This window comes from Theobroma cacao, chromosome 1 (assembly GCF_000208745.1).
Source record: "Theobroma cacao cultivar B97-61/B2 chromosome 1, Criollo_cocoa_genome_V2, whole genome shotgun sequence".
In the NCBI taxonomy this organism is placed as follows: domain Eukaryota; kingdom Viridiplantae; phylum Streptophyta; class Magnoliopsida; order Malvales; family Malvaceae; genus Theobroma; species Theobroma cacao.
The window spans coordinates 10770695-10795603 of record NC_030850.1 but is presented as its reverse complement, the minus strand read 5'-3'; the positions used below and the strand labels follow the sequence as shown (position 1 = coordinate 10795603).

At 33.6% G+C, this 24909-nt stretch overlaps 2 protein-coding genes across 5 annotated transcripts; both read right to left on the bottom strand.

Annotated features, from left to right (window-relative positions):
* On the bottom strand, positions 2609-10671 carry LOC18612249. The gene is made up of 5 exons (XM_018129496.1): positions 10303-10671; positions 9788-9939; positions 8701-8757; positions 7015-7087; positions 2609-5342 (listed from the first exon to the last, which is right to left on the bottom strand). The coding sequence occupies exons 1-5, from the start codon at positions 10352-10354 to the stop codon at positions 3280-3282; spliced, it is 2397 nt and encodes a 798-aa protein (XP_017984985.1). The 5' UTR covers positions 10355-10671; the 3' UTR covers positions 2609-3279.
* Positions 12008-22526, bottom strand: LOC18612248 (carnosine N-methyltransferase). Of its 4 annotated transcripts, none has more exons than XM_018114189.1 (18): positions 22291-22523; positions 21260-21332; positions 20234-20277; positions 19878-19920; positions 19565-19786; positions 19319-19441; positions 18358-18429; positions 16989-17033; positions 16743-16822; positions 16374-16438; positions 16222-16288; positions 15968-16081; positions 15262-15335; positions 13626-13723; positions 13475-13534; positions 13283-13351; positions 13108-13161; positions 12008-12689 (listed from the first exon to the last, which is right to left on the bottom strand). In XM_018114189.1, exons 1-18 carry the CDS (start codon positions 22392-22394, stop codon positions 12633-12635), a joined length of 1464 nt encoding a protein of 487 aa, XP_017969678.1. In that variant the 5' UTR covers positions 22395-22523; the 3' UTR covers positions 12008-12632. The 4 variants fall into 4 exon arrangements, 3 of the variants coding, with proteins under 3 accessions (XP_017969678.1, XP_007049004.2, XP_017969679.1); XM_007048942.2 differs by having other exon boundaries at positions 19319-19435; positions 22291-22522; XR_001926240.1 differs by lacking the exon at positions 13626-13723 and having other exon boundaries at positions 12010-12689; positions 22291-22526.

Below are 24909 nucleotides of genomic sequence, written 5' to 3'. Positions count from 1 at the left end.
AAATGTATTTCATTTGAGTTTGAAAAATTGTTTTCCCTTTCACTATTTCCATTTGTCCTCCTCCGTCCCTTATCTGTAGCTTCATGTTTATAAACTTTTCAAAATCTTCTTATTTATCTAATGTGAGATTAAAATATCTTGTCTATCTTTTATTGAAGCATTGACATGACAAATACATTTCGACAGTTTTATTTGAAGATGTTAATTTGAAAATGATTATAGTTTTGATTATGATAAAATGATCAAATTTGCTTGAACATTATCTGAATGATTCTTTACAAGTTTTTGAAATAATTCAACTCTTATACATTTATTCTTACATAATTACAAGTTCGATTCTTGAAGTTATTAAACTATATCGATAAGCTTGTATGAGTTTATAATCCCTCTAACATTTATTCTTGAGATGTTAAAATTGCAAGTTAGGTTCACAAATGGTGGAATTTATCTCAGCGTATTCAAAGATCATCAATCTACACTACACCAAGCTTGCTTTAAATCAAGAAACTCAATCATTACTCAACATTTGATCACAAAGAAGATATGACCAAAGAAACATGTTAAAATGTCAAGGAATCTTGAAGAAATAAAGCTCCAATTGATCTTAGAGCAAGCCAAGTCAATCTTATGGCAAGACGGACAAGAATGGACAAGAAAACTTGAAAAACACAAAGCCATAGTCAACCTTGGCACACCTATAGTCGACCCTAAGTTAGAGAGTTTGTGGAAATGAAAGTTCTTCAAAATCATAGTCGACCTTGGCACATGTGTATCGACCCTGATGAGCCAATTGCGTGAAAATGGAACTTTTCAAAGCCATAGTCAACCTTGACAAAGCTATAGTTAACCTTCTAAGCTATGATGTCAAAAATACAAGTTTTTTGAAAGTGAATCGACTAGAGAACTTCTATACTTAACTATAGATGACTGTTAAACATAAAATTCAAAAAGAAAACAACTAGTTTCTTGACTTAATCACCTTCAACGGCTCCAAGATTCCTTTAACTATAAAAAAGATTTGTTGGAAGCATTTCAAAGTGAGAAAGAAGAAAGAAAAAGTACCAAACTCTTGAAGATCATGGCCTTGAAAAGAAAAGAGAGAAAACCAAGCACAACCAAGTCTACTTGAGCTAAAATTCTTTGTGCTTACACTCTAATCTTTTTATCCATTGTTAAGCATTCTTCCTCCATTGTATCAAACTAGCAAAATCCACCTTTTATAGGCAGTCTTGTTATTCCTTGTAAAGGTTCTAACTCATCTTTGAAAAGTTCGTGTGCTGTTTTGGTTGAGCCCATTAAAAACTATGGATTGTGTTTGCTCTTGGTAAAAAGCATTTGTAAGGTTTGTGGTTGAACCCGTTAAAAACCATGAGTTATATTTGCTCCAGTTAAAAGGCATTTGTAAGGGTTGTGATTGATTCCGTTAAAAAGCATGTTTCCTTAAGTAGATTTGAAACTTCTTAACTTGTTAAGGGAGAGAACGTAGACATGTAAGAAAGTTGAATCTTTACAAATTTCTTGTGTATTTATTTTTAATTTTTGCCTCAAATTGCTACACTTGATTTCAAGAAAACCCATCTCATAAATTACTTATGTCTTGATTTATACTCTTCATATTTTGCTTCTCTTCTTTGTTAAAAACCATTTTGCTATCATTACTTATTCACTTCTTGTTGAAAAGATTACTTGAAACATATTTCTTAAAATTATGCTTGTTTCACTTGAAAATATTTTTAAGCTATTCAAAAGTAATCATTTGCCTATGTTTGATTCAGTGGATTTGACTAAGATTTACATATTCATCAATCTTTTTTGAAATTCTTCTTATGAACTTCCAAAACGAGTTTTTGATCTAAGATAGATTATCAAGTCTTCATAATCGACTACACATTTGTTTAAAGAGTTTTTGATCTAAGATAGATTATCAAGTCTTCATAATCGACTACACATTTGTTTAAAGAGTTTTTGAAAAAGTTTTACTGAAGAGAAATGCACCCATAATTGACTAGAGCTTCTCCATAATCAAGTATAATTGTTTATTTTAAGAACTCTAAAAATTTTAACATCCAATTCACCCTCTTGGATGTTCTTGTTCCTCTATTCATAAGCTAACATTTTTAATAGAAGAATATTATTGGATGTTCTTGTTCCTTTATTTATAAGCTAACATTTTTAATAGAAGAATATTACGGGTGCTTATCATTTATTTATATAAAAATAAAGTGTTATTTATCAAAAACTTTTTTTAATAAATATCTTATTCAATCTTGACCATGACCATACATTTTTTTAAAAAACAAAAGCATATTATTTTGAGTTGTTCTAAATAAGGTGATATTTATCTTGTAAGCAGGAGCATACAACATAAAACAATGCCTTGATCGGAAGTAGCACTTTACGTGAGCATCTTATATTTGAGATGTTGCCCATTTCAATTTGTGAATTAAGGCAGATTACTATTTTGAAATATCATACCCACCGTTGCTTTCTTGATCAAGAACAGTTGAGGCCATGCCTTGTTTGTCTCGGGGAAGACAAGTACCTTTTCCATTGAATGCTGATCGGTACCTGAAAATAATCACACATTTAAACAATAATGCAAAAGAACTGACAGAATGACACTAGCAGCGCCTGATTACATAAACATCTTAAAAAGGACTTTTCAATTATTACAGGATTCTGATTGCTCAGAGAAGCCCCTTGAATAACTTGTCAGTTTTCCAACAAATAGATTAAAAAAAACGAAAAAAAAAAAAAAAAAAAGCACTACACCAACTTGGACATATCATCAGATTCCCCCAGAACTAACGTAATGAAACAGTATAAAAAGGAGTTTCCAAGGTTCTGTAAAGACCACCTGTACATTCTAACCCACTACGCTTCCACTTGTATTGGAGTCTCAAAGCAGAGCACCAAAATAAAGCTCCCCAGAAGGTTAAACTTCCAGTCACCAACTCCCATCATAACATCCATCATAATACACATTCATGCGTTACTACAAAGTTCATCAAGTTGCCAATCTCGGATTCCTTCTCAGGAAGGATATTTTTTCAATAAAAAGAAAATAAAAAGAGGAGGAGATTGGGAAGGGGAGATGGCTGGAGGCGTTTAAGAGAGGGGAGGGGGGGCATAGACCAAATCCAAAGTGTAAGGCAGATGATGCTTGCCCCTCTAAACCAGACTCCTAAAGCAAATACACACCCCTTGCTTCTGCTCTCCCGATCTACATTCCACCTAGGTGCAGTTTTCAGGACATTTTCACACTACCCTTGTCCTTTATTAACCCCTCACTGATTCAGAGTTTATTTGGCTAGTATTCCCAGCATGCGAATTGGATCCATTCATGGGCACAGAACGCTGAGAAAAGTCCATTAAAAGCTTCCTCTGGGCTTCATTTGTGTGAGGAAGACTAGCACGTAGAAGCTCACAAGGCATTTCACGCCTTATAGCCTCTGAACCAATTACTTCCGTGGTTGGCTGAGTCTGGGTATGCATTGACTGCATTATAGTCTCATATTTACTCACACAATACTTGGTAAGAAGAGCGAAGAATTCATCAAACGAAGCCCTCCAGAAAGCATAATTAGGCATACTGCAATTTCCAGAAGGATGACTTAAAAGTTGTGTGGCCCTTTCAAGGACTGATTTTAAAATAACAGAAGCACCATCCCCAGCAGGGCTTCCAAGGGGCCGAAGTGGTGGCTGCTCAGAAGAACAAACAACTGCAACAAGGCAAGCACTAAGTGCACGAAGATCCATACCATTAACACACATAGAAACTGTCTTTGCAAGATTGGTAGTTGTCTCGGCTGCTCCCGTATCAGCAGAAAGACCACCAAACAAGATTCTCAAGTGACGGAAAATAGCCATGCACACTATTCGAATAAGCTCACTTCCAGGGATGAGAAGCTGAAGGAACCTGGTGAGGAGCTTACGGCCCTTCGGAAGAGAGACTAATCTTAGGAACACGATGTCATCTTTGGGAGCACAGTTAACTGCATGCCCACCTTTGCTAAGTGGATCAACAAGCTGAAGTGATGCTGCCATACCTTCAAGCAGGATCTGCCGCCTCCGTCTGAGCTGAGCCCCACCATCTTGGGGTTGACTAAATTGTATGAGCCGATCAATATCATCTACATCAAGAAGAAGACAAAGACCATCTTCAATGGTTATTCTAGCAGCAAGCATTGGTTCCTGCTCCAGGGGCTTCTCAGTTTTCTGTTCAGAACCTCCATCACCTGAACCTAAGGGAGGATCAACTTCAAGCAGCGGGCGAGGCCTACGAATGGAAGAGAGGGGTACCTTCCCAAGTGCATCAACATGGAGATGCAAATGCTGCTCTCCACTGTTACGAGATCGAGAATGTAATTCCTTCAGGTGAGATGGGCAAAAATGATGTTTAGCCCTGGATCCAGAAGATCTTTTGGCAAGACAAGCTTGGTGGTAATAATCATCTACATAGGGATCATTGCTATGCGTGGCAGCATGCTGCATCTTAAGAATACTCTCTATCTCTTCAGCAGTCATATACTTGGATCTGAATTGCACCAACCCACTCTCACTTTTCTGGCTACCAATATCAGAGCTTTGCTGAGAAAAACGCATGCTCTGCCTATTTCTTTGTGATGATTTTGTTCGTTGATCCCTATGATCGCCCAGTCCAAGCATCATTTTATGAGATGGAGGATGGGCATTATACAGCTGAGACTGCAATGCTGCAAAATGTGCCAAAGATGGTTGAACTGAATGGTGCAGTCTCTGCTGTTGTGGTGAAATTAACTGTGGGGAGATTAGGCCATTTTGATGAGGTATTTGATGTTGCAACATACTCTGTAAAAGGCCAGCATGATCTCCATGTAATAGCCCAGAGTGGTTAACCCAGTGATTTTGGGACCTGCTACTAAAAGATAGGCCAGGAGAGGTTAACTGGGACATATTACCACTGTAATGCAATCCATGAGATAGACCAGCCAGATGAAGACTGGAGTTGGACAAAGGAGAGAGGCTGGCTGCAGAGAAGGGTGACTGAGATCCACTGGTAAGAGCAGGAATTTTTAGGTGGGCAGGTGAAGACTGCTGGCCTCTGCTACCAGGAGGAGGGAAAGATGTGAAGGTTGATTTGGGGCCAACAATTGGTTCACTTGAGAAGTGATGTGGCTGTGGTTGCTGCTGGGGATATGAAGAAGTTCTATATAAAGGCTTTGATTCGGCAACACGAGCAGAAGAAGGTTGTGGCTGTGAGGACCATCTCTTGCCTTCTTGAGCATCTTCTGCATCAAACATATGCTGATCCAACCAGTTTACATACTCTCCATCTTGAGCCCAGTCAGCAGTAGATGAACCTGAAAAAAATTGTTCACATCATGAAACATAAGCAATTAAATATATAAAAGATATCAACCACTGTTGAAAAGAATAAAATCATACTAATCCATTACTCAACAAATTGGCACAGCTCAGTAACGTGGAATTTCTAGTTTACAATTTATACATTTTAGACAAATTACAAACTCTTTGCTGTTATCTTAAAGGATGAGGAGGTTTAAATTAAAGAAAGGAAGTTGAGAAAGAGTAACTGCAATATCATACTTAAGTCAAATCTTTTAGTTCACAGCCTTCCACATAGAAATACTAAAGAAATAGGAAAAAAAACAAAAACTTCCAACATTAACATAATTCACCATTAAACCATGTTGGGCATGTGCACGCAACTTAAGGGAGAAAAAAAAGAAACCAAAGTCATCTGGAAGAGAGGCACCAATGAATAAAGCATGTGCTTCAAAAGTAGCAACACCAAAAGGCAAGGCTAATTGCAGTACTTCAGAAAGACAAAACAAGACGAACAATTTAACCAAATGTAAACTCTGTACCAAGATACAATAAGAAACTGATAGAAAGAAAAACAGGAAAAAGTAAAAGAAAATATAAAAAAACACTACCAAGAAACATTTAAAGACAAATAGCAACAAATAAAGTTGCACTACTTAATATAATGAACTACTGGGGTGGTTAAGGGCATTTTCCAGGAAAGCAGCAAGGATGACAGGAGTTAAGGCTAAAGTTGCCTTCTTTACAAAGTAGCATCTAGGAAAATCTTTAGCCATGGATAGCCTACAAAAGAGGAGAATTCCTTTAAAAAAGATGCTATCTACATCAAAATTTTTATCCTTTAGTTACCAAAATTTAGTAACATAAATTAAATTGAAAATTTCTAATATAACAAACCAGATTAACAAAACTTTGTAATGATGCAAATGCACTGTAAGAGAAATACCAAACCTGTTTCCTTCAAAAGCATCACCAACATAGAAATAATTACCATCAACAAGTCCTTTCAGTTAAGTGGTACTGAAATAAATCTCACATTAATTATTATGGTATCTTCAATTCTTAAGTATAAGGGACCCCTCCATTACTGTTTTTGTTTCCTTACATGGTATCAACCTCCAAGTTGTTTGTTATTCATTGTTTACTGCCCATATTTATTGCCTCCATAGTAGGCACATTTGTTTGAGTTATTATTATTAAGCCTACAAACAAGGGAGGGTGTTACGTGGTGTTATTTCACATGGATTACGTTAAAACTAGTTGCAGCTTTATCCAATTGTCATTTGGTTTTAGTACAGATACATTTCTATGTAAAAGATTATTACATCCAAATAAAACAAATAAAGAATGTCTCAAAATTTGTTCCAAAAAAGAAATGCCTCATAGATTGGCAATATGTAAGAATTTCCAGACCAACAATCAAGTCTTCAGCAGAAAAGCCCCGTTTCAAGTCCTACTCAGTGAATAAAAAATTTTGAGGGTCAAAAGATAAAAAGAAATAAAAAAACTATTATAAAGGGTGGCACTGCCGTTCCAGGGAGAGGGGGTGAGGGGTGCTTGGGTTGGAAAATTTCAAGCAAAAAAGTGTAATAAAAATTCTATTGTTTTTCAAATATCAATCAATATTACCTTGTTCATTCATTAATAAAGATTATAACTGCAACATAATGGCATAATTCTACTTACTTTCCCTTGAAAAAGATCCAGATCTATCACCAATAACTCCTGGATTTCTTGGTCCTGTAACAACCCTATTCAACTGTGGAAAAAAGAGAACTGTATTAAAATCCAACCAACATGAAAAGACAACGAAAACAAAACAGCAATGGTAGCAAGAGAACAACAGAAAACAAACAAATATGTGCATTTGGAGATTAATAATTACATGCATGCTAAGATATTCAATCTTCCAACATCAGGGAAAAACAATGGCCTTTGAGGCAGTCTTTATAAAACAAAAAAATAAATAAATAAATCAATAAACAATGAAACATCATCTTATTCAAACCACCAAATATGAACTCCCCACTCCCCCATTTTACACTTGTACATACAAGGAGAAAAGAGCTTTCACATCTCAACCCATAATTGTTGGGTAGAGGAAAAATTCCTTTTTTCTAAGGTAGTCCTACAAACAGATCCAGCAGAGACAAAGTGGGACCTAGGGCTCAAAAGGATCAAATCACCTGGCTATAAACCATGAGTTTTAATCCTATCCAATCATCCCCATCATTCTTATTTTAAAAATAAAATTTTTATCATTCTAATTTGAAATTTTAGACATATTAAAAGAGCTACTCTTATAATGGGACAGATAAGGACAAAATATTGAGTGTATTTATCCAGCATTTTTTGCTCATAAAACAAGATAACAAGTTGAAAATCCTTAAAATGCAATAGGTCCAACGTTTTTAGCAGCTTTTAAGCTTTCAACTATAGTTCCAAGTAAAACCCAAAAGCAAAGTCTCCAACAAGTCAAAATGGTGATCAACAACAAAAAATATAAAGACCAGTCTAAGGATTAGAAACAGCTATAAACCCTATTAACCTCGGGGCAAGACCTTAATAAGACTTAACAAGAACACATGCAACTTGCACTAGTCTCAAGTCAATTACCCCTTAGACCAGTTTGAGTTGGTCATAAGCTTAATGTATTGTAGTACTACTCAAAGACCAAAGATGATCCCAGCTATACCCAACCTTGTCTGATTCACCTAGCATTCCCACTTGTCTGACCATTACTAAGCAATTTTCTGGATATCAAACAGACCTATCCCAAAGATACACAGAAAATAAGATCGTTTATTAATTTAATTCTACTCACAACTAAAATATCAGAAACATCATCTGAAGGAAAATACATCAAATAATTGATCAATGGAAGGAAACTACATCCAACAATCTTCTTTCAGTTTTTTTCTAATGTCTAAGACTTCAGAAATCATAATAGGTGTTCACATCATAATAATTGATCAATGGAAGGAAACCATATCCAAGAATCTAAGATCACAAATCACAACTGATAAGTTTCTAATTATTTAGTGTCCGCATCATAATAGGTTATGCAAGAAAATTAGGCACAGATCACAAACTACCCACAATTAACATTCTTGACCCCAAGTTAAGCAGTAACTTTTAACACAAACTCCTCTACGTGATACACAACAAAGTCAACATTACATAACTAACTATATTCAAATATATTAAACATCAATTAAACATTTAAAGAAAAACAAAAATCCTACTATATTAGCTAAAAGTTCAATTACTTATAATAGCCACCAGCAACTCATGAAACAAGTATATAATGCCTTACAAGGAACAGATATTGAGAAACGCTAACACTGCAACATTTACAATCAGAAAACTGACCTTTGCAAAAGTACTAGCCAGATCATCCATGTCAGATAAAGAACCTAAACCTACAACCTGCAAATTAAATAACAGGAAAATTAGAGCTGAAATAGTCATATATCAAATCCCAGATATAAGGAAGTTGAAACCAAGATTTGAGTTTAGCACATGATTGATTATTGCATATAGGTGAAGGGATGGGCAGCAAAACCACTAACTAAAAATTAGAATTAAGACAAAAACTAAAATCAACATGAATGAATGCAGAAAACAATTGCAAAAATTCCTTTACAACATGAACAAAATGCAACAGAAAGTTAATCAAATAACTGCTTCACTTGAGACGTGAAACAATATAAATATGAGCGCATCTTTCTGCTTCTGGAAATCTTTTGTCAACAATTAAAGCAATTATATCTTTTATCTCTACCCTTAGTTTCAAAATTCAACATAAAATCATAATGCTTTTAAAAAGACACATTTGCAGAATACATATCTATCGTAAGATGCTTTCATGCATCTTAATGGCCTCAAATCAATCACACATTTACAAAAGGGAGACATCAAATGGATTGAGAAAGTAAATGATTTTCAAATCCACAGTTCCTTTCACTTGGCCAACAAATCTTTGGTAACACATGCCAAGTGCGGAAACTTCAAAATGTAATCATTGTCTACTACCTTAAACAATTAGCAATTTTGAAATTTCCAGACTGACAGGTATAATCTTCCTGTCAGGCTCTTTAAAAATTTTATTTTCAAAATGATCAAGGAATAAATCTTTTAATCCTTCAATGACATGCATAATTTGAATTATATGCACCATCCTCTAAAAGCCATAAAGCATACTAAGGCAAGTTCCTATCACCAAGTCATAATTTGACACATCTTAAGTTAAGGAACAACTTAGACCACAGCTCCAGTGGCAAAATATTAGACTCTCTGCAAACAAACTCCATTGAATTTTACCATTTTAGGGTCATAAAACAGCATTATCATATCATGGAATGAAAAGGGAACCGTGGATACAAACAAATGCAGAAGGATCACTGCAAAGCAACTTGGATTCCAGGCAAGCTGCAGAATCAGCGAAACAAAATCTCACCTCTCCTCTATCAAACAAATGGTACTCATCATCTTCAGCGGATGCAAACACAGGAGCATCCTGTTCACCATCATCTAGACCCCCCAACTCCACTTCTTCCATAGCATTTTGACCAAAAAATTCGTATTGGGATGCATCAAAAAGCGCATTACCTGCGAAATCATTAACGAATTAGCAATTAAGCAATACCACGAAAGCCAATCAATTGACATATAGCTAAACAATCCATCAACTCCCAACTAACCCAAACCAAAAAACAAAAAAATAAAGAAGCACTAAAAGCAAACCCTAGAATTAAAACTTAGGGAAAAATAAAATCTTTCTTTTTGAAGGTAAACGAGTGATCAACCAAAGAAAATGAAGCTAGTGGGTTAACAGTTAAGACCTCGTTTGGTAGCTGCGAAAATAAAGTAAAGATCCAAACTTTCGAGAACCATTTTTTTCTCTTGCATCATAAAAACAAGCTATTAACTGAGGGGAAAAGATCGAAAAAGAAATATTGAAACGAAAGAAACCTGAGGAAGTTTGAGAGAAGTTGTTGGGAAGTTTGCCATCGGATCTATCCATATTTACAAAACCAACCTAAAAAAGAAAACCCTAGATACAGAGGAAGAAGATAGCCAAACAAAAGAAAAAAAAAACGCTTAGGGTTTGTTTATTGCTATAATTAAGAGGTAGGCATGATGAGGGAGAGTGGCAGGTTGTGTAAATAAAGGGATTGAGAGGGTTTTTATTTTGGACGGGGGAGGTAGAAGGAAGGAAGAAATCTCTCTCAGAGAGAGAGAGATAGAGAGAGAGGGGGGAGGGGGGCAGAGATTGGAGCAAGAAGAATCAAAGGGGGGTTTTGGTTTTCGTATTGGTATTGGGGATTTTTTTAAAAAAAGAAATAAAAAAAAGGTAAAAATTGATTAAAATTGTGTGTTTTTGAGTGCACGCCGAGATTGAAGAGAGACACATGTGCACGCTGAGAAAATGACGGTGATGAGATAGAGAAACCATTAAATAGGGCCCCCCTTCCCCTTCCCCTTCCCCACCGGTATAATTTTAAACAAATAAAGAAAAGAAACCAAAGCATATTTCTAAAGTAAAGATTCCTCCCCCAAAGTTATATTCTTTTGCTTCCCTTTCACAGGTTTTTTATCACTACGGTGAAAAGATTTTAAATTCAAACCTCATCATTATTTTATGGATTTGAGTCAAATCTTAATTACTTTTTATCTAACTATATTCTAGTTGGCCAATTATTTCTTTAATTGATTCACCAATTTCGGTGTATCTATATATATATATATATATTGGTGATTATTTATTTTTAATTATAATTTTTTTTGTTCAACGTAATCTAAAAAGATTTTTCTTAGTTCGAATTGAATAAGGAGTCTGAAATAAAAACAATTTTCTTTGAAACTGATTGGTCAAATATTAAAAAATCAAAACCCTTCGTAGAAACCATTTTTCCCTTTATTTGCCATGTCATTGAATTTTCTTTATTTTATTTATTTTCATGTCACTTGGACACCTGATACAAAATGATGACCTAAAATGATAACATGAAAATCTGTTCAGTGTATGATGACAGAGTGACAAAAAATGTACCACCTGTTAATAATTAAAATGTTATTTTTCAAAATTAAGTGACTAAAACAAAAACTCTGAAAATTTAAGTGATCAACAAGTAATTTAATTTACCCTTTATAATAAGTATGTTTCTCTATCCAATAAACAGTAATAAGGCTCTATTTTTGTATTTTTTTTTTTTACATTAGGAAAAGTTGCTATAAGGCAAAAATACAAAATACAAAAAAGTCATAATCAATTATCAATAGACAAATAATTAAAATGTAATACTAACTATAACACAATTAATTTATGTAAAAATAAAATCATGTAATTTATCTATTAATAAAATTATATATATATATATATATATATATATAAAATTTCATATAATTTGTTTTAGTGTACAAGGCTTTTGTTCAAAACAGAAAAAGGTGAAATGAGTTTCTTTGATGCTTAGTACAATAATGTTATTAACTTCCAAGATTTTACACAACTACAAAAATGTTTTTATAAAAAGAAAAATAGTTTTCATAAGATATTTTATATCACTAATTTATTTACTACTAACTAAACAAAATTTACATAAAGTTATTCTTTATATGATTAAACTTACCCTAACAAAATCATAATGTTAAATTTGTTATTTCCTCACACAAATAATAGAACAAGTCTCACTTACCAACATTATATAACACATGACAATATATCCAACTAATTATATAGTTTATAGTACTAAGTTTCCCAAATAATACACAGAGTAGAGGCTTTGCAGCAAAGTTGAACACAACAAATTAATCAATTTAGACATCAGCTTTCATGTTTGTTTCCTTTGTTTCTTTTTCTTACCATATTTGGTTAAACATTACACTTTAACCTCCTTTCCAGCTGACGAGATTTCCCACCTGCCCTCTCGTTCACTTTTCCTTTCTTTTAGACCAAATCCAAAAGCCAAAATAACAAACAAAGGAGACTGAATATTTTGACTCAGCATAAACCAATCTGTTCTAAGTTGTAACCCCCTGGACACAACATTTTAGTTCTAAACAGAATTCGCCAGTCGCTTAAAACTATAATTTGATCAAATAACTCATCACGGAAAATTTGACAGTTTTATGCTTTGTAATACTGCAAAATTACAAGAAATCTTTTGAGGTGCTACTCCCCGATTTGGCCAGAAGCATTGCAAAAATAGAGAAAGAAAAAGTGTGGGGGCAGGGGAAGAATCCAAATGAGAAAAAACACCTGAGGGTATATTAATACGGGGATACATATCATCTCCCGCATACTATGTTGTAGAAGTTCTTTTCTTTCGCAATGTCCAAAACACAGCAAAGTAATGATTCTGCAAAGAACATAAGCAGAAAGTAACATTTTAGCAGACACCATATTAGCTACCTCAAACTTCAAAATACAACTGTATGAATAGCATTAGACAGCTGGTACAACCAACACCTAAGCTCAACACTCAGGAATAAATGTTTCCCTTGTGCCCTTGACTGACACATTATCAACCAGCTCAGCACATGTAAGCATAGGAAAACAGACACTGATGAACTGTTTGATTAAGAACATGAGAGCTTGATGTTTCATTAGGAGAACAATTTTGGAATTATACCCCATTTTGATGGAGATCTATAAATCGCAATATGCATTGATATTGACATGGCATTACCGAAGAAAGTATAGCACCGTTTCCATTTAGATCTAATAAGGTTGAACACAAAAATGAAAATTTACCAGAGAACAGGATTTAAACTTACTTGCATCATGGATCGAGGATTTGTAGTATAGGTTGTTTCAATGGTCTGTTCTTTCTGCAGTCCATGAATATTTTACACTATCAATCATAGCTGTTCCAAGACATACTTGGCCATATATAAGTGGACAAAAATTGTAAAGTACGAAGAAAAACTAAAAGGTGCAGGCAAATGTTACCTCAAACTGAAATCCATATCGTAAAGCAACCTTCTTTACATCTTCCAAACTTAACTCTATTGACATCTCCTGAAAGGAAGAGAAAAGAGAAGGAAAAGGGGCAAGGGTGGAAGACAAGGGAGGTGAGTGGAGCAACAATAATATCAGACAAGAAGTGCGCTAGGGCATAAAAGTGATTGCAATAGAACTTACATCTTCCTGCCCATACACATCTGCAAAGTGATACAGTAGAGGTCCCAAGTTTATCCAAACCTGTTATCCAACCAACTGTTTAAGCCAATCCAGAAACAATGTGAAAGAATGAAATGAACCTAATAAAACAATGTGCAACTAAGGAACTCACTCCCCCTTCTTTCAAAATTTTTGATATAATTTCAATGTACTCAATGATGTTGTGTGCTGTGTCAATAAAGAAACAAGTCACAACAGCATCCCAGACTCCTGCAGACAGCATAAATACACTCCATAAGGTTTTAATCCAGAATACATATGGTCTAGCTAATATACATCTAGATCAGCATCTCTACAAGAGGATGAGTATTGCAAGTCAGAATTGTATTTTCAAACCGAACTCACTGATATCAGTGCAAAAAAATAACAAAACATTTTATCCAATTAAGCATGCATCACAAGCCAGCAAACTCAGGCTAACTTACCAAGCAATGTTCTTTGCCTAAAATAAAAACTTAAATCTGGTTCGTGAACTTCCTAGCTTCAAAAACTTCATACAAGTTGCATCCGCACTATATATATATATAGCACAGCAGTCGTAATCGGTTTGGTTTTGGTCAACTTCTTTCCTATGTTGCTCCCACTCACTTTTCTTTAAGTACCCATGTCAGACTCAAATCATCACCTCAAAGTATGTACGGAAAAGAGAATATGACCCTCTAAGTACAAGGGAAAACTTAGGAACAACTGAATGCACATGTCCCAAACACATAACCATGTCCAACATTTAAACGAAATTTCAAGAAAACATAAGAACAATTGAACAGAGGGCTTCCAGAGGCATTTAAACGTTTGCTCCCAGAGGGCTCTTATAGTTAAGTAAAATAGAGATTTCACTAACTCTACACACAAATGCTAAATTATACGTGCATTAGCCTTGCATATTTATATGCAATTCTATAAATTTACATATGGAGTCAATTCTTAGGTGGTAAGTTTACTGCACACCTTAGCTTGTCCAACTTTAGTAGGTTCTACTCCAAAATTAGGTGCAAAGCCAATGTTTATATTGGCTTTGACATCAGCTCACAGTGAAGCAAAGGATGTGAACCTACTCAAATATTGAGATCTATGCTATGAATATGTTTTACAGGATATCTAAGAGGACTCTCAAAATGTGCAATATTCGTCTATCAACATCAGGGTGGAAAAAAACTAACACCATGGACTTTTCCACAAATATGTAGGAAATTAGGTTCACTGAATCAATATATATACCAAAAAATTTCCATACTGCAGCCCCGGCGTGGAATGTAGCCAACTCATGACAATCTCCTCCATTTAAGGACTAGTGCCATCATCAGATGGGTATCAATAAAAAGACAGATTGCAAATCCAACCATAGGGTCATCGTTAGTCCCCAAACCTCACCACTGGCTTGAGATTAGCCAGAAAATGGCCTAAGTTATGGTACCATATGTGACATACAAATTATCCACTAAAGAGCTAGCTAAGTGTTGTCAATAAGGTACACCAGACCATCATGTACAGTTTGATGTTGGATGTGCATAATTTATAAAAATCTCCCATTAATAGCAGTTAAGAAGTAAAAAAATTAAGCATCTCAAGATGGCCATAATGATAAATAAAAAAAAATGAAATGCAGATAGGGCAAACTGACTATATATGATCTAAGTTTTTCTGTGTTTATCTACTTTAATTATTCAATACAGCAACAACCACAATATGTAGGGAACAAAAAATTGTAGGGAAAATGAGTAAGAATAATTAAGTGACAGTAGTTTTACCAATCTGGCTGGAATCATTATAGACTTCAACAAAATCCCCACCACACATAGAAAAACCTTCAGTAATCCCTGCACTGCTAAGAACCATAAAAGCCAATGACAACTGAGAAATTAAAGTCAAATAAACATTGTTGAAAAAAAAAAAAACAATTGAATCAAAATAAGCTTTATAAGCAGCAATAAAAAGATTTGTCCATTAAAGATTTAGTAGGCTGATAGGTTTATAAACAATACACTAAGCCTTCGCTACTTGTAGGCTCGACTATATAGATCATTTTTGCCACTAGAAATATCATAAAGAATAAAAATTCAAATAAAAAAAAATTGACCATCAAGGCACAAAACATCTCCTAAGCACTGGAGTTGAAAAAAAAAGCTTTGGAAGGTCGTAAAAAGATTTGTCCATTAAAGATTTTGTAGGCCGATAGGTTTATAAACAATAGTCTAAGCCTTTGTTACTCATAGGCTCGACTATATAGATAATTTTCGCCACTAGAAATATCATAAAGAATAAAAATTATAAAAAAAAAAAAAAGAAAGAAAAAAAACAATTGACCATCATGGCACAAAACATCTCCTAAGCACTGGAGTTGAAAAAAAAGCCTAGGAAAGTCATATTGTGCAGAATAGGTTCAATACAAGAAAACGACATAAACACGTAAAGCTTTTTCAGGGCAAAAAACAGAAGCAAGCGGCAGCTTAATACCTTGCCGGATGAATATCAGGTATTGAAACTGGACGAAGTTGATCATTATCTGAAAGCGAATTGCAATTGCTGTGGATCCAAGGATATATTGTCCATTCTCCAGTTGTTTGAGTACTGGAAAAAAATAGAACAAATAAATAATGCAGGGTGGTTTATGCCTCTTGGGTGCATGAAAAGGATAGATGTACCAGAAACTCCATCTGTACCTAGAAATTCTACTATGTATAACTGCACAAGTGAGGTAAAGTTCTTACTGATTAAGAATAAAACTAGAACATATCATCATGTAGTATGAAAATTCGTTTCCCTGACTTATGAAACCTGTTTTATGAAATGAGAAATGTTAAACACCATATACTAGTCTCTGTCAAGTTATAGTAATAACAGGTTGACATAACATACATACCTAGGCATGAAATCTCTAGGGCTAGCCGCCCAAGTCCAGCACCAGGAACTAAACATGCAGGAGGGCTGTTACAACAAAATATATGGTTTTATTACACTAGGAAAACATAGACACATATCACATAACAAAATAATTTTATCACAGTCATTAGATTCTTAAACAAGCAGCAAGTTTTGCTGTCTAAAACGATACTACTTCCAAATAACCACAATATTAATTGTTTACTACACTAGCAAAACAAAATGCATTTCCATACCACATTGAAAAATAATGTTATCTTCACAATCAATAGATAAGAAAAAAGCACGAAGTTTTTGCAGTGTATCATAGGACTATGTCCAAAATAACAAATTAGAAGATAAATTGTACCTCTCCTTGGAGCGATTTGGAAACAGGGCATCAAGTTCTTCAAGAATGGGCTTGTAACACTGATCACGTTCTTTCTCTCCCTGTAATAAAGTAATAATTCCACGGATATCAAAATAACCATAGACTAAGGAACACATACAAGCTTGTCCTAAAACCATTAGAATAGAGAACTCATACAAGTTTGCCCTGAAACCATACACAATGACTCCAAAACTGAAAATCAATTAAAACAGATAAAAGCAATACCTCTGCTGCCCAGTCTCTAACTATATTCCTTATTATACAACGGACCTGAAAAATAACAGAGACAAGAATTACGACTTTTATTTTGTATCAATACAGTGAGTTTCTGAAATATTAGAAAAGCAAAAACAAGAGTAAAGACATTACAGATCCAGTAATACCCCCGAAAAACATATCACATTTAGTTATTGACTACAAAACTTTTGAAAATATCTATATTATTTATCTCGTTTAGTAACGTGAGCTAAAAAGTTATGTCAATGGTTGACTAGGTCTACTCATTACCCTGCCAAAAAAACATTAGGCAACTAGCAATAGGAGGATATCACCCAGTAAGCACTTACTAGCTAGTGCTAGCAAAATTCCCACTATGGAAATTGAATTTTGTGAAATGTACCTCAAAAACTGACCAACACAATGCATACAGAGCAAAAGGATCACTGCTAAAATGCTAACATGGTAGTTGAGCAATACGCTGATGCAACAAGTAATGCAAGGTTAAGGTGAAAAAAGAGCTGCTGCAAAACAGACAACAGCAGATAACTATCAAAATCCGGTGGAGCCTGGACCACACAAGTAGGGCCATATGAAAAGCGTGTGCATGAATAGATGTGAATGAGCACATAAGATGCACACAACTGGCTGGGTCTTTTGCTCACATGGTGCGTGGATCTGTGGTGCAGAAGGTTGTAGATATGTAGGGTGTTTGACATCTGTTAGTATGGACGGCGGCAAAACAGGATGCTAGCAAGTGGTTGGACAATGCTTGCTTGGTTTCCCATAATCTAAATTAACACAAAATGTGGTCTGGCTGAGTTCTTTGGCTGCTCACGGTGCATGGATCTGCAGTGCAAAAGCTTTTGTAGTTATGTTGGGACACATGCAAGGTTTTTCTGACATCTTGTTCGGCGGATCACAATTTTGCACCTGATTTGCGAACTAGTAGCGTGGTGAGAGAAAAGGAAGCTGGCAAGTGTTCGGACAATGCTCAGAAAAGGATTTGTAACGGGAAATGAAGTGTGTTTGCTCTAATAGCAATCAAATGCTATTTGGGTAGGGGAGTGGAGGAGGGTTAAAGGAAGAAAAGAGAAAAAGAGGTAGGAGAGTAAAGAGCAAGAAAAAGAAGTAAATTAGAGACAGCAAGTTCTCATATTATTCTCTTCCTCCAGACAACTTAACCTATTTAATGCTAAGAAATTTCAAATCCAAATTTCTAATTATGGCAGCATAGTGCAAGTTAGAATAAGACCAATTATGAAACCTTTTCACAATCTTTTAAGAGAAAAAAACAGTAGATTTTACTTGAGGCTGCGCAAAAATTCTGAAGACTAACAATTCAATTCAATACTCAACAGCCAGAGCACCTACATACCTTATCAACATCAACCAATGGAACATTCAACTGCAATGATGGATCCAACCAGTCATGTGGAGATGAAAAAACCTGAATTTAAACCAGACACACAGAAAGAGTTAGCATAAAATAGTAAAAAATAAAAAAGTCGGTATACCATACTTGAACAAATTAGAGGTGTCTGTGACAAAGAAAGTGAAGGGAATGCTTGTTTTGGATCTAGCAAAAAACAAGAACTTAAAGGAAATTAAAAATATCATTGTGTTTTCTTTCTTTCTCTCCTTCAAATACAGCAACATTACAGCATTCTGTATGTGAGAAACTACTAACCACAGTTGGCAAAAACATGAGGGAAAGGGCAAAACACATAAAAACATCTTTTCATAAGACTCTTTAACAAGGGGCACCATGCAGCCCCAGTCATATCTCATATATCCAGCCTCAACTCGTCCCCTGATGGTAGTTAAGAAATTATAAATTTATTTCTAACATTACTTCCCTTTAGAAAGGGAAACATCCTATCAATGATCTCAAAGTTGTGTCTGTATAAACATTTGTACGCATGGAACAAATGCATTTTATTTAAATAAACAGTCAACTATTCCAGACAAGAACTAGTTTGTGAAGTTTATACACAAAAAAATGGATTGCATGTCTTCTAACATAGGAAGAAAAAAAAGGGGACAGTTGGGGATGGCCCAAGATAGTAAAGCAACATAAAGTTCTCTGACTGTAAATATCATCGAAATATAGAACCCTGGAATTTTGGAAATCAGGATGTATCAGAAGACACCATCCCCACCCCCCCCCTTTCTTTTTTTTTTTTTGGTACAAAAACCACACCTTATTAACCAAGGGCTTGTTGCATCTCTAAGCACTTGTTTACAAATACAAAACTGAATTTTCATCTAGTCAACATCCAACATCTGATTTTTCTCGGTGAAAGATAAAGGGTATGAAAAGAATCAAACAGTATTACATTCCCATTAGAATCAGTGACATCATTTCCACAACATTCAGCTATCTCTTTGTCATTGCCCACTTCTCCAGCACAGCTTCCAGAAATGGTTTCATGTTGATGTCCACTTTGCACCTCCTGCAGCTATCTACAAAAGTCAAATTTCTAAATGAAAAAGAAATAAATCAAAAACCAACGAAACATTGGAGTTTAAAAACTTTTTATCCGTTCAACAAGCAAATATGATTAACTATAAGTTGCAAAGACCTCATGAGTAGTCTCTGCTGTTGGATTACTTATTATGTTGCTCCTTTCCTGAGAACAAGCTTGAGCAAGGTTGGAACAACACATCCTTCCACTGGTTGATGCAGACTGACAAAAGCAAGCATTTCTCTCCTCAGAGTGGCAATGCTCATGTTGAAAGTTTTCTAGGTGTGGATCCTCACAAATATCCACATCCTGGCTCATATCTAAAGGAGGTTCAAATGACTGCCAAAAAGATTACAAATGTGACATTTCAAATTATCTAACCTCATGAGAGAGTGAACTAGTGGAGTAACAGAAATGTACTATGACGCACCTGAAGCATGTTAAATATGAAATATGAATTCACTGAAATACACCTGCAGCATTAAATGTGAGAAATTATATTTTGTCAAGATGTCAGAACAAATTTTAATTTGGATACAGTACAACAGTTTAGTTTTACAGTAAAGGTTTTAAGTATGAATATAGTCCTGGCACTTATACAAATTGTTTAGAAGAAGCAACTCTAGACCTTGTACTTTCCCAAGGTTTCAGTAAGGTATAATTTGGACCAATCAATTGAAAATAAGTTTCAAGTTAAGATTTAGCAGAAGACAGTTCTCAATTAAGGCAACATAAACTGAAACCATGACTCCTAAACCAAAACGAAGAAAGTAAATACAAAATCACCTTCTCAGCCTTTGGAACTTTAAAGGATAGTGAGACAATAAAGCCTGAAAAAGTACAAAAACAACTTGAGGACATCAAAAAAGGCAGGATAAGAAAGGTAACCACTTAAGAGAGGAACAGTTTGTGCAAAAAGTTGCTGTTCTACTGAAGATTTTGCAGCATATAAGAACATTTAATGACAATGTCATCTTTAGAGGAGGCCAGTACATTTCTAAGCAATATTAAAGGTACAGTTTGATGAAGTCATTAGCAAAAAACCCAATTGGCATACTGAGACAGAAAAATAGACATTTATTCTCCATAGGTGTGCCTGGCTATATTTTTACTCCAAATGAGGAGATTAGTCAAACATTTCCTCTTTCTCTTTCTTCCTTTTCGCCCCTTCTTTTTTGACAATTAGCATAGTAGCAAGAATCTTTCCCTTAAACCATGACATCATTCAGGAGAAGTATCCAAAAATTTTCAGCTTTCGCTTCTTGGATTAAAATATATCCCTTGCTTTCACCCTTGACAACAGCAACGACTATGACAACAGCCAAGCTCCCTTTGCTTTTCCTCGCATGATGGCACAAGTGTCAGTTATGGCTAGATAGAACATTATACCAAGCTGTTACAAGCACTTTTATCAGTTTCTGAGCCATGGCACCGCATTTATAAAATGTTTCCTAATGGAAAATTCTCGTGTCCATTACTACAGTTTCACAAATGTGAAGCACACCATCTCCCATCTCAGAAGGATTTATTAATATCAATTTCAATAAAAATTCATCTTTGGTTTGCTTTAGATTCAAAGGTGAGGGTTACTCCTCATTAACAACTATAAAGATCTAATGGCAATATTGAAAGAAGAAAGGTACTATTGTTTCAGACTCCTCCTTTTCTCATAATATAATGGCTAATCACCATGATGAACTTGGCCTAGAGCATGTAATTGTGCTAAAAGATGATAGTTAACAGTACACAAATTTCTAGAGATACCTTGCAGCGAAAAATAAATTTAACCATTAGTCAAGCGCGAAAGAGCACCTTGTGAGCAGGTGAAAGCTTCTTAAAAGATCTTTCAAATCTTCTGACATCCTCTTCTGCAGCCTCGGGATAACTGCATAAATTGTCCATGCCAAAAAAAGGGGAAAAATACCATGAATAGAGAGAAAGAGGGTTGGCATAGAAACTGTCAAAAAAATGTCCAAAATAAAACAGGAAAAGGATCATTGGAAAAGAGAAAAGCCAAAGAACTTCAGATTCTGTGAAGCAGCAGGCACCAATGAATTAAACACAGCAGATATGGCATGTTACCTGTGACCTCACTAGTGGAAAAAATGAATACAAGAGATTGAAACCTTTCAAGGCTCTGTTTGGTCATTCCTTTTAATGCTTGCTTTAGCCTCAGGAAACAAAAGGCAAAAGGGGCATTTGAAATATAGAAGTAGATAATATAGTTGAAAAATCAAATTTTATGATTTTACTTTTATATGAAGCAATTATGAATGAATGTGTCCAACACTTTAGTCATTTTCTCATTTTAATCAAATATATCAAATTTTCCATTTACAACTTTCTGTAAGAAGTAAAAAGCAAATAACAAAAAGCAAGTAGAAAAACTGCAAAAGTAACAACCAAATGGAGGCTAGAAAAACAACCAGCATCGCACCGAAATGCATGTATAATAACCTACTGCAGATTATAAACCGAGAATCGAAATACAGAACAACAACAACAAAATTTGTCATCAAATAACTAAAAAGCGCTTCAAATCACATTAGTCAACTATATCTCACCTTCATTTTAAGCTTAATTTACACCACTAAATTCATGCATGCTTGTATTATTCAGTTTACCCTTCAAATTTAAAATTTAATTTTTATTTTACAGATTTCACTCGACTACATTTCACTTTCAGAGCAAGGGAGCTTTAAACGAAATTCGAAAAAAAAATCTACAGTAAATTTTTTTTATTATTTAATTTTAAAAGAAAACGAACTTACTCAAATTTGATCGAGGACTTCCGAGAGACAAAACACACAAAAAAATAGAAAAGAAAGGATTGGAAAACGTACTTGAGGTAGGCACTAATGATACGGCGAAGGGATTTGACTTCAAGAACTTCTTCAAGCTTCCTTTGACGACGTCGTTCTTCGTCTTCTTCAACCTCCCCAGACATTTTTTTCCTTTTCTCTCTTTCTTTTTCTTACTGATCGCTAAAAATCCTTCCTTTTAGAGCAGAGGCCAAAATTGTTTACATGTAAACGTGCGGTTTGCCCCGGTAACTAAGCACTGCTACTGTGTAATGTCATTTTTAGACCTAGTAGGAAATTGGCTCAATTTCTTTTTAACTCCTTAAATAGAATTTTTAACTTGAAATAAGGTTCCGTTTTATAATAAAAAAAAATAGAATTTCATGTAAAATGTTTTTTAAAAAGTTTAATATTTTTTATTATTTTATAATTATTAAAAATATTTTTTATTGTTTGGATTTTACATCATCACTGATAGAGTTAGTTGGGTGTCAAAGTGGTAAATAAGAGCATTACAAAACAATTAAGAATGAAAATAAAAATAAATAATAATATTTTTTAAAACATTTTACTACATATTTATAATGAAAATAAACTCTAATTTTTAAATAAATTTCCATCTTATATTTTTTTTACAATAATATAATAAAAATATCGATATTTATCAATTATGTAAAATATTCAAAATTTATAATTATAAATGTATATTCATTAAGTGACCATGATTGAAATATTTTTTATTATAATTATTAATAAGATTTATTCAATTTATAAATAAAAATTTTAATTAAATTGAATGATTTCATTAAATTTTTTTAATATTTTGATAGTATTGAATAATTTAAATATTAATATTTTAAGTTAAATTTTTTTAATTAAATATTAATATTTTTAAATTTTTAATATTTTAAGTTAAATATTAATTTTTTTAATATTTTAATTTAAATATTAATATTTATCAAACTTATGCTAGTAGGTTTAGTATAAGAGTGTTTTTCCAGTTTTTTGAAAAATGTCTTACACCTCTTAAAAGTGTAAGATATTTTACATGGTTAATAGTTATTTTTTTGTTGGCCCTTCAAATTTAAAGATCTAATTAAAAAATGTCTCTTTATGTATAATACCATACTAAATATAAAAAGGTTTTATGCTTATAAAATTTTATATTAAATGTAATTACAATTTAAAATTTCTCATTGGTAGATATGAACTTACATAAATTTAATTTTTTTAAATAATATATAAAATCTTTATTCTCAAATGCAAACTATTAATCTTACTAGAGTATGCCCGTGCGATACACTTGTGTGGTATAGGTAAAACAATAATTGTTAAAATATATCTACATTTTAATAATATATAGTACTCACTTTACATAAATATTCATAAAGCTATTTGTCAATTACAATGTGTATAGAAAAAGTCAATTACAATGTGTACTTAGTCAAAAGTTACATAATTATTTAAGTGATAATCTATTTAAGAGTTATAAATTTAAACTGTAGTATACAACTTAGGAACATACAAAATACATGATAAGTGACTTTACTCGGTGAGTTTATCGACCCAAATATTTGGTCTCCATGAAACTTCTTTCTTAATAGTGACAATATGCATTTCATCTTCCATAAAACTCTAAATCTGATAAGTCTAAGTAGTGAATGATTATTAAGGTGGAATCAAAATAAAAAATAAAAATTATAATTAATTATAAAGTAATATTTGGATAGCTTTTACCTTCACCACACTTGAAGGTACATTAACTATCAAACAATTAAGTTTGAAAGTAAAAAAACAAATAATAGAGTCAACCATTTTTTGTTATGAAGGTAAAATGCAGATTAAGAGAAGGGTCTTAGCAATTAGCAAAATTTCATTTGACATGTCAAGAGAGAGAACCTAATCACAAAATCTCAACAATTATAATCAATAGGAAACTCAAGTTGGAAACATGGTGGATGAAAATTCAGGTCTAACAATACAAATTAATTACAATAATGCAATAGAAGGAGAAGCAAAAATGTCAGGGTAGTTGTATATCATGTTAAAAAGATAGAGGTACTAACATAAATACTATAAAAACTACAAACTATGATAAGCTTCTACACATTAGTTTTTTTGTAAGTTCATTTCGTTTATGATTCCCATAAAAACTTGCATGAAGTTCTAAATTATGCTAAAAACACATAATTCAACAAAAATATCATAAAAATTGCATGTCAAAATGATAAAAATAGAAATCTCAATAGGTTCTCCACAGTTTCTATCAACAGCAAACTTAAATTAATTTTTGTAAGTTCATTTAGTTTATGGTTCCTATTAGAAATGCCATAGAAGCTGCAAACTATGCTTAAAACTCAACATTTCAATGGAAACATCAAAAAAATTGCACGTCATTGTAAAAAAATAAAAATACATTCATAAAGTAAAAACCAAATAATAGATATATTTGCAACAAAAATAACATAAAAAGTACAAATCACACTAAAAAGATAAAGTTACCTTCACAATGTTATAAAACTTCCAAAATGGTGTCGATAATGTAATCAATAGCAAACTCAAATTCCAGAGATGGTGGATGAAAATATAGGTTTAGGAAGTTAGATCAAATATCACAATCCAAATTAATTGTGACAATGAAATACAAGAAATATAACGAAA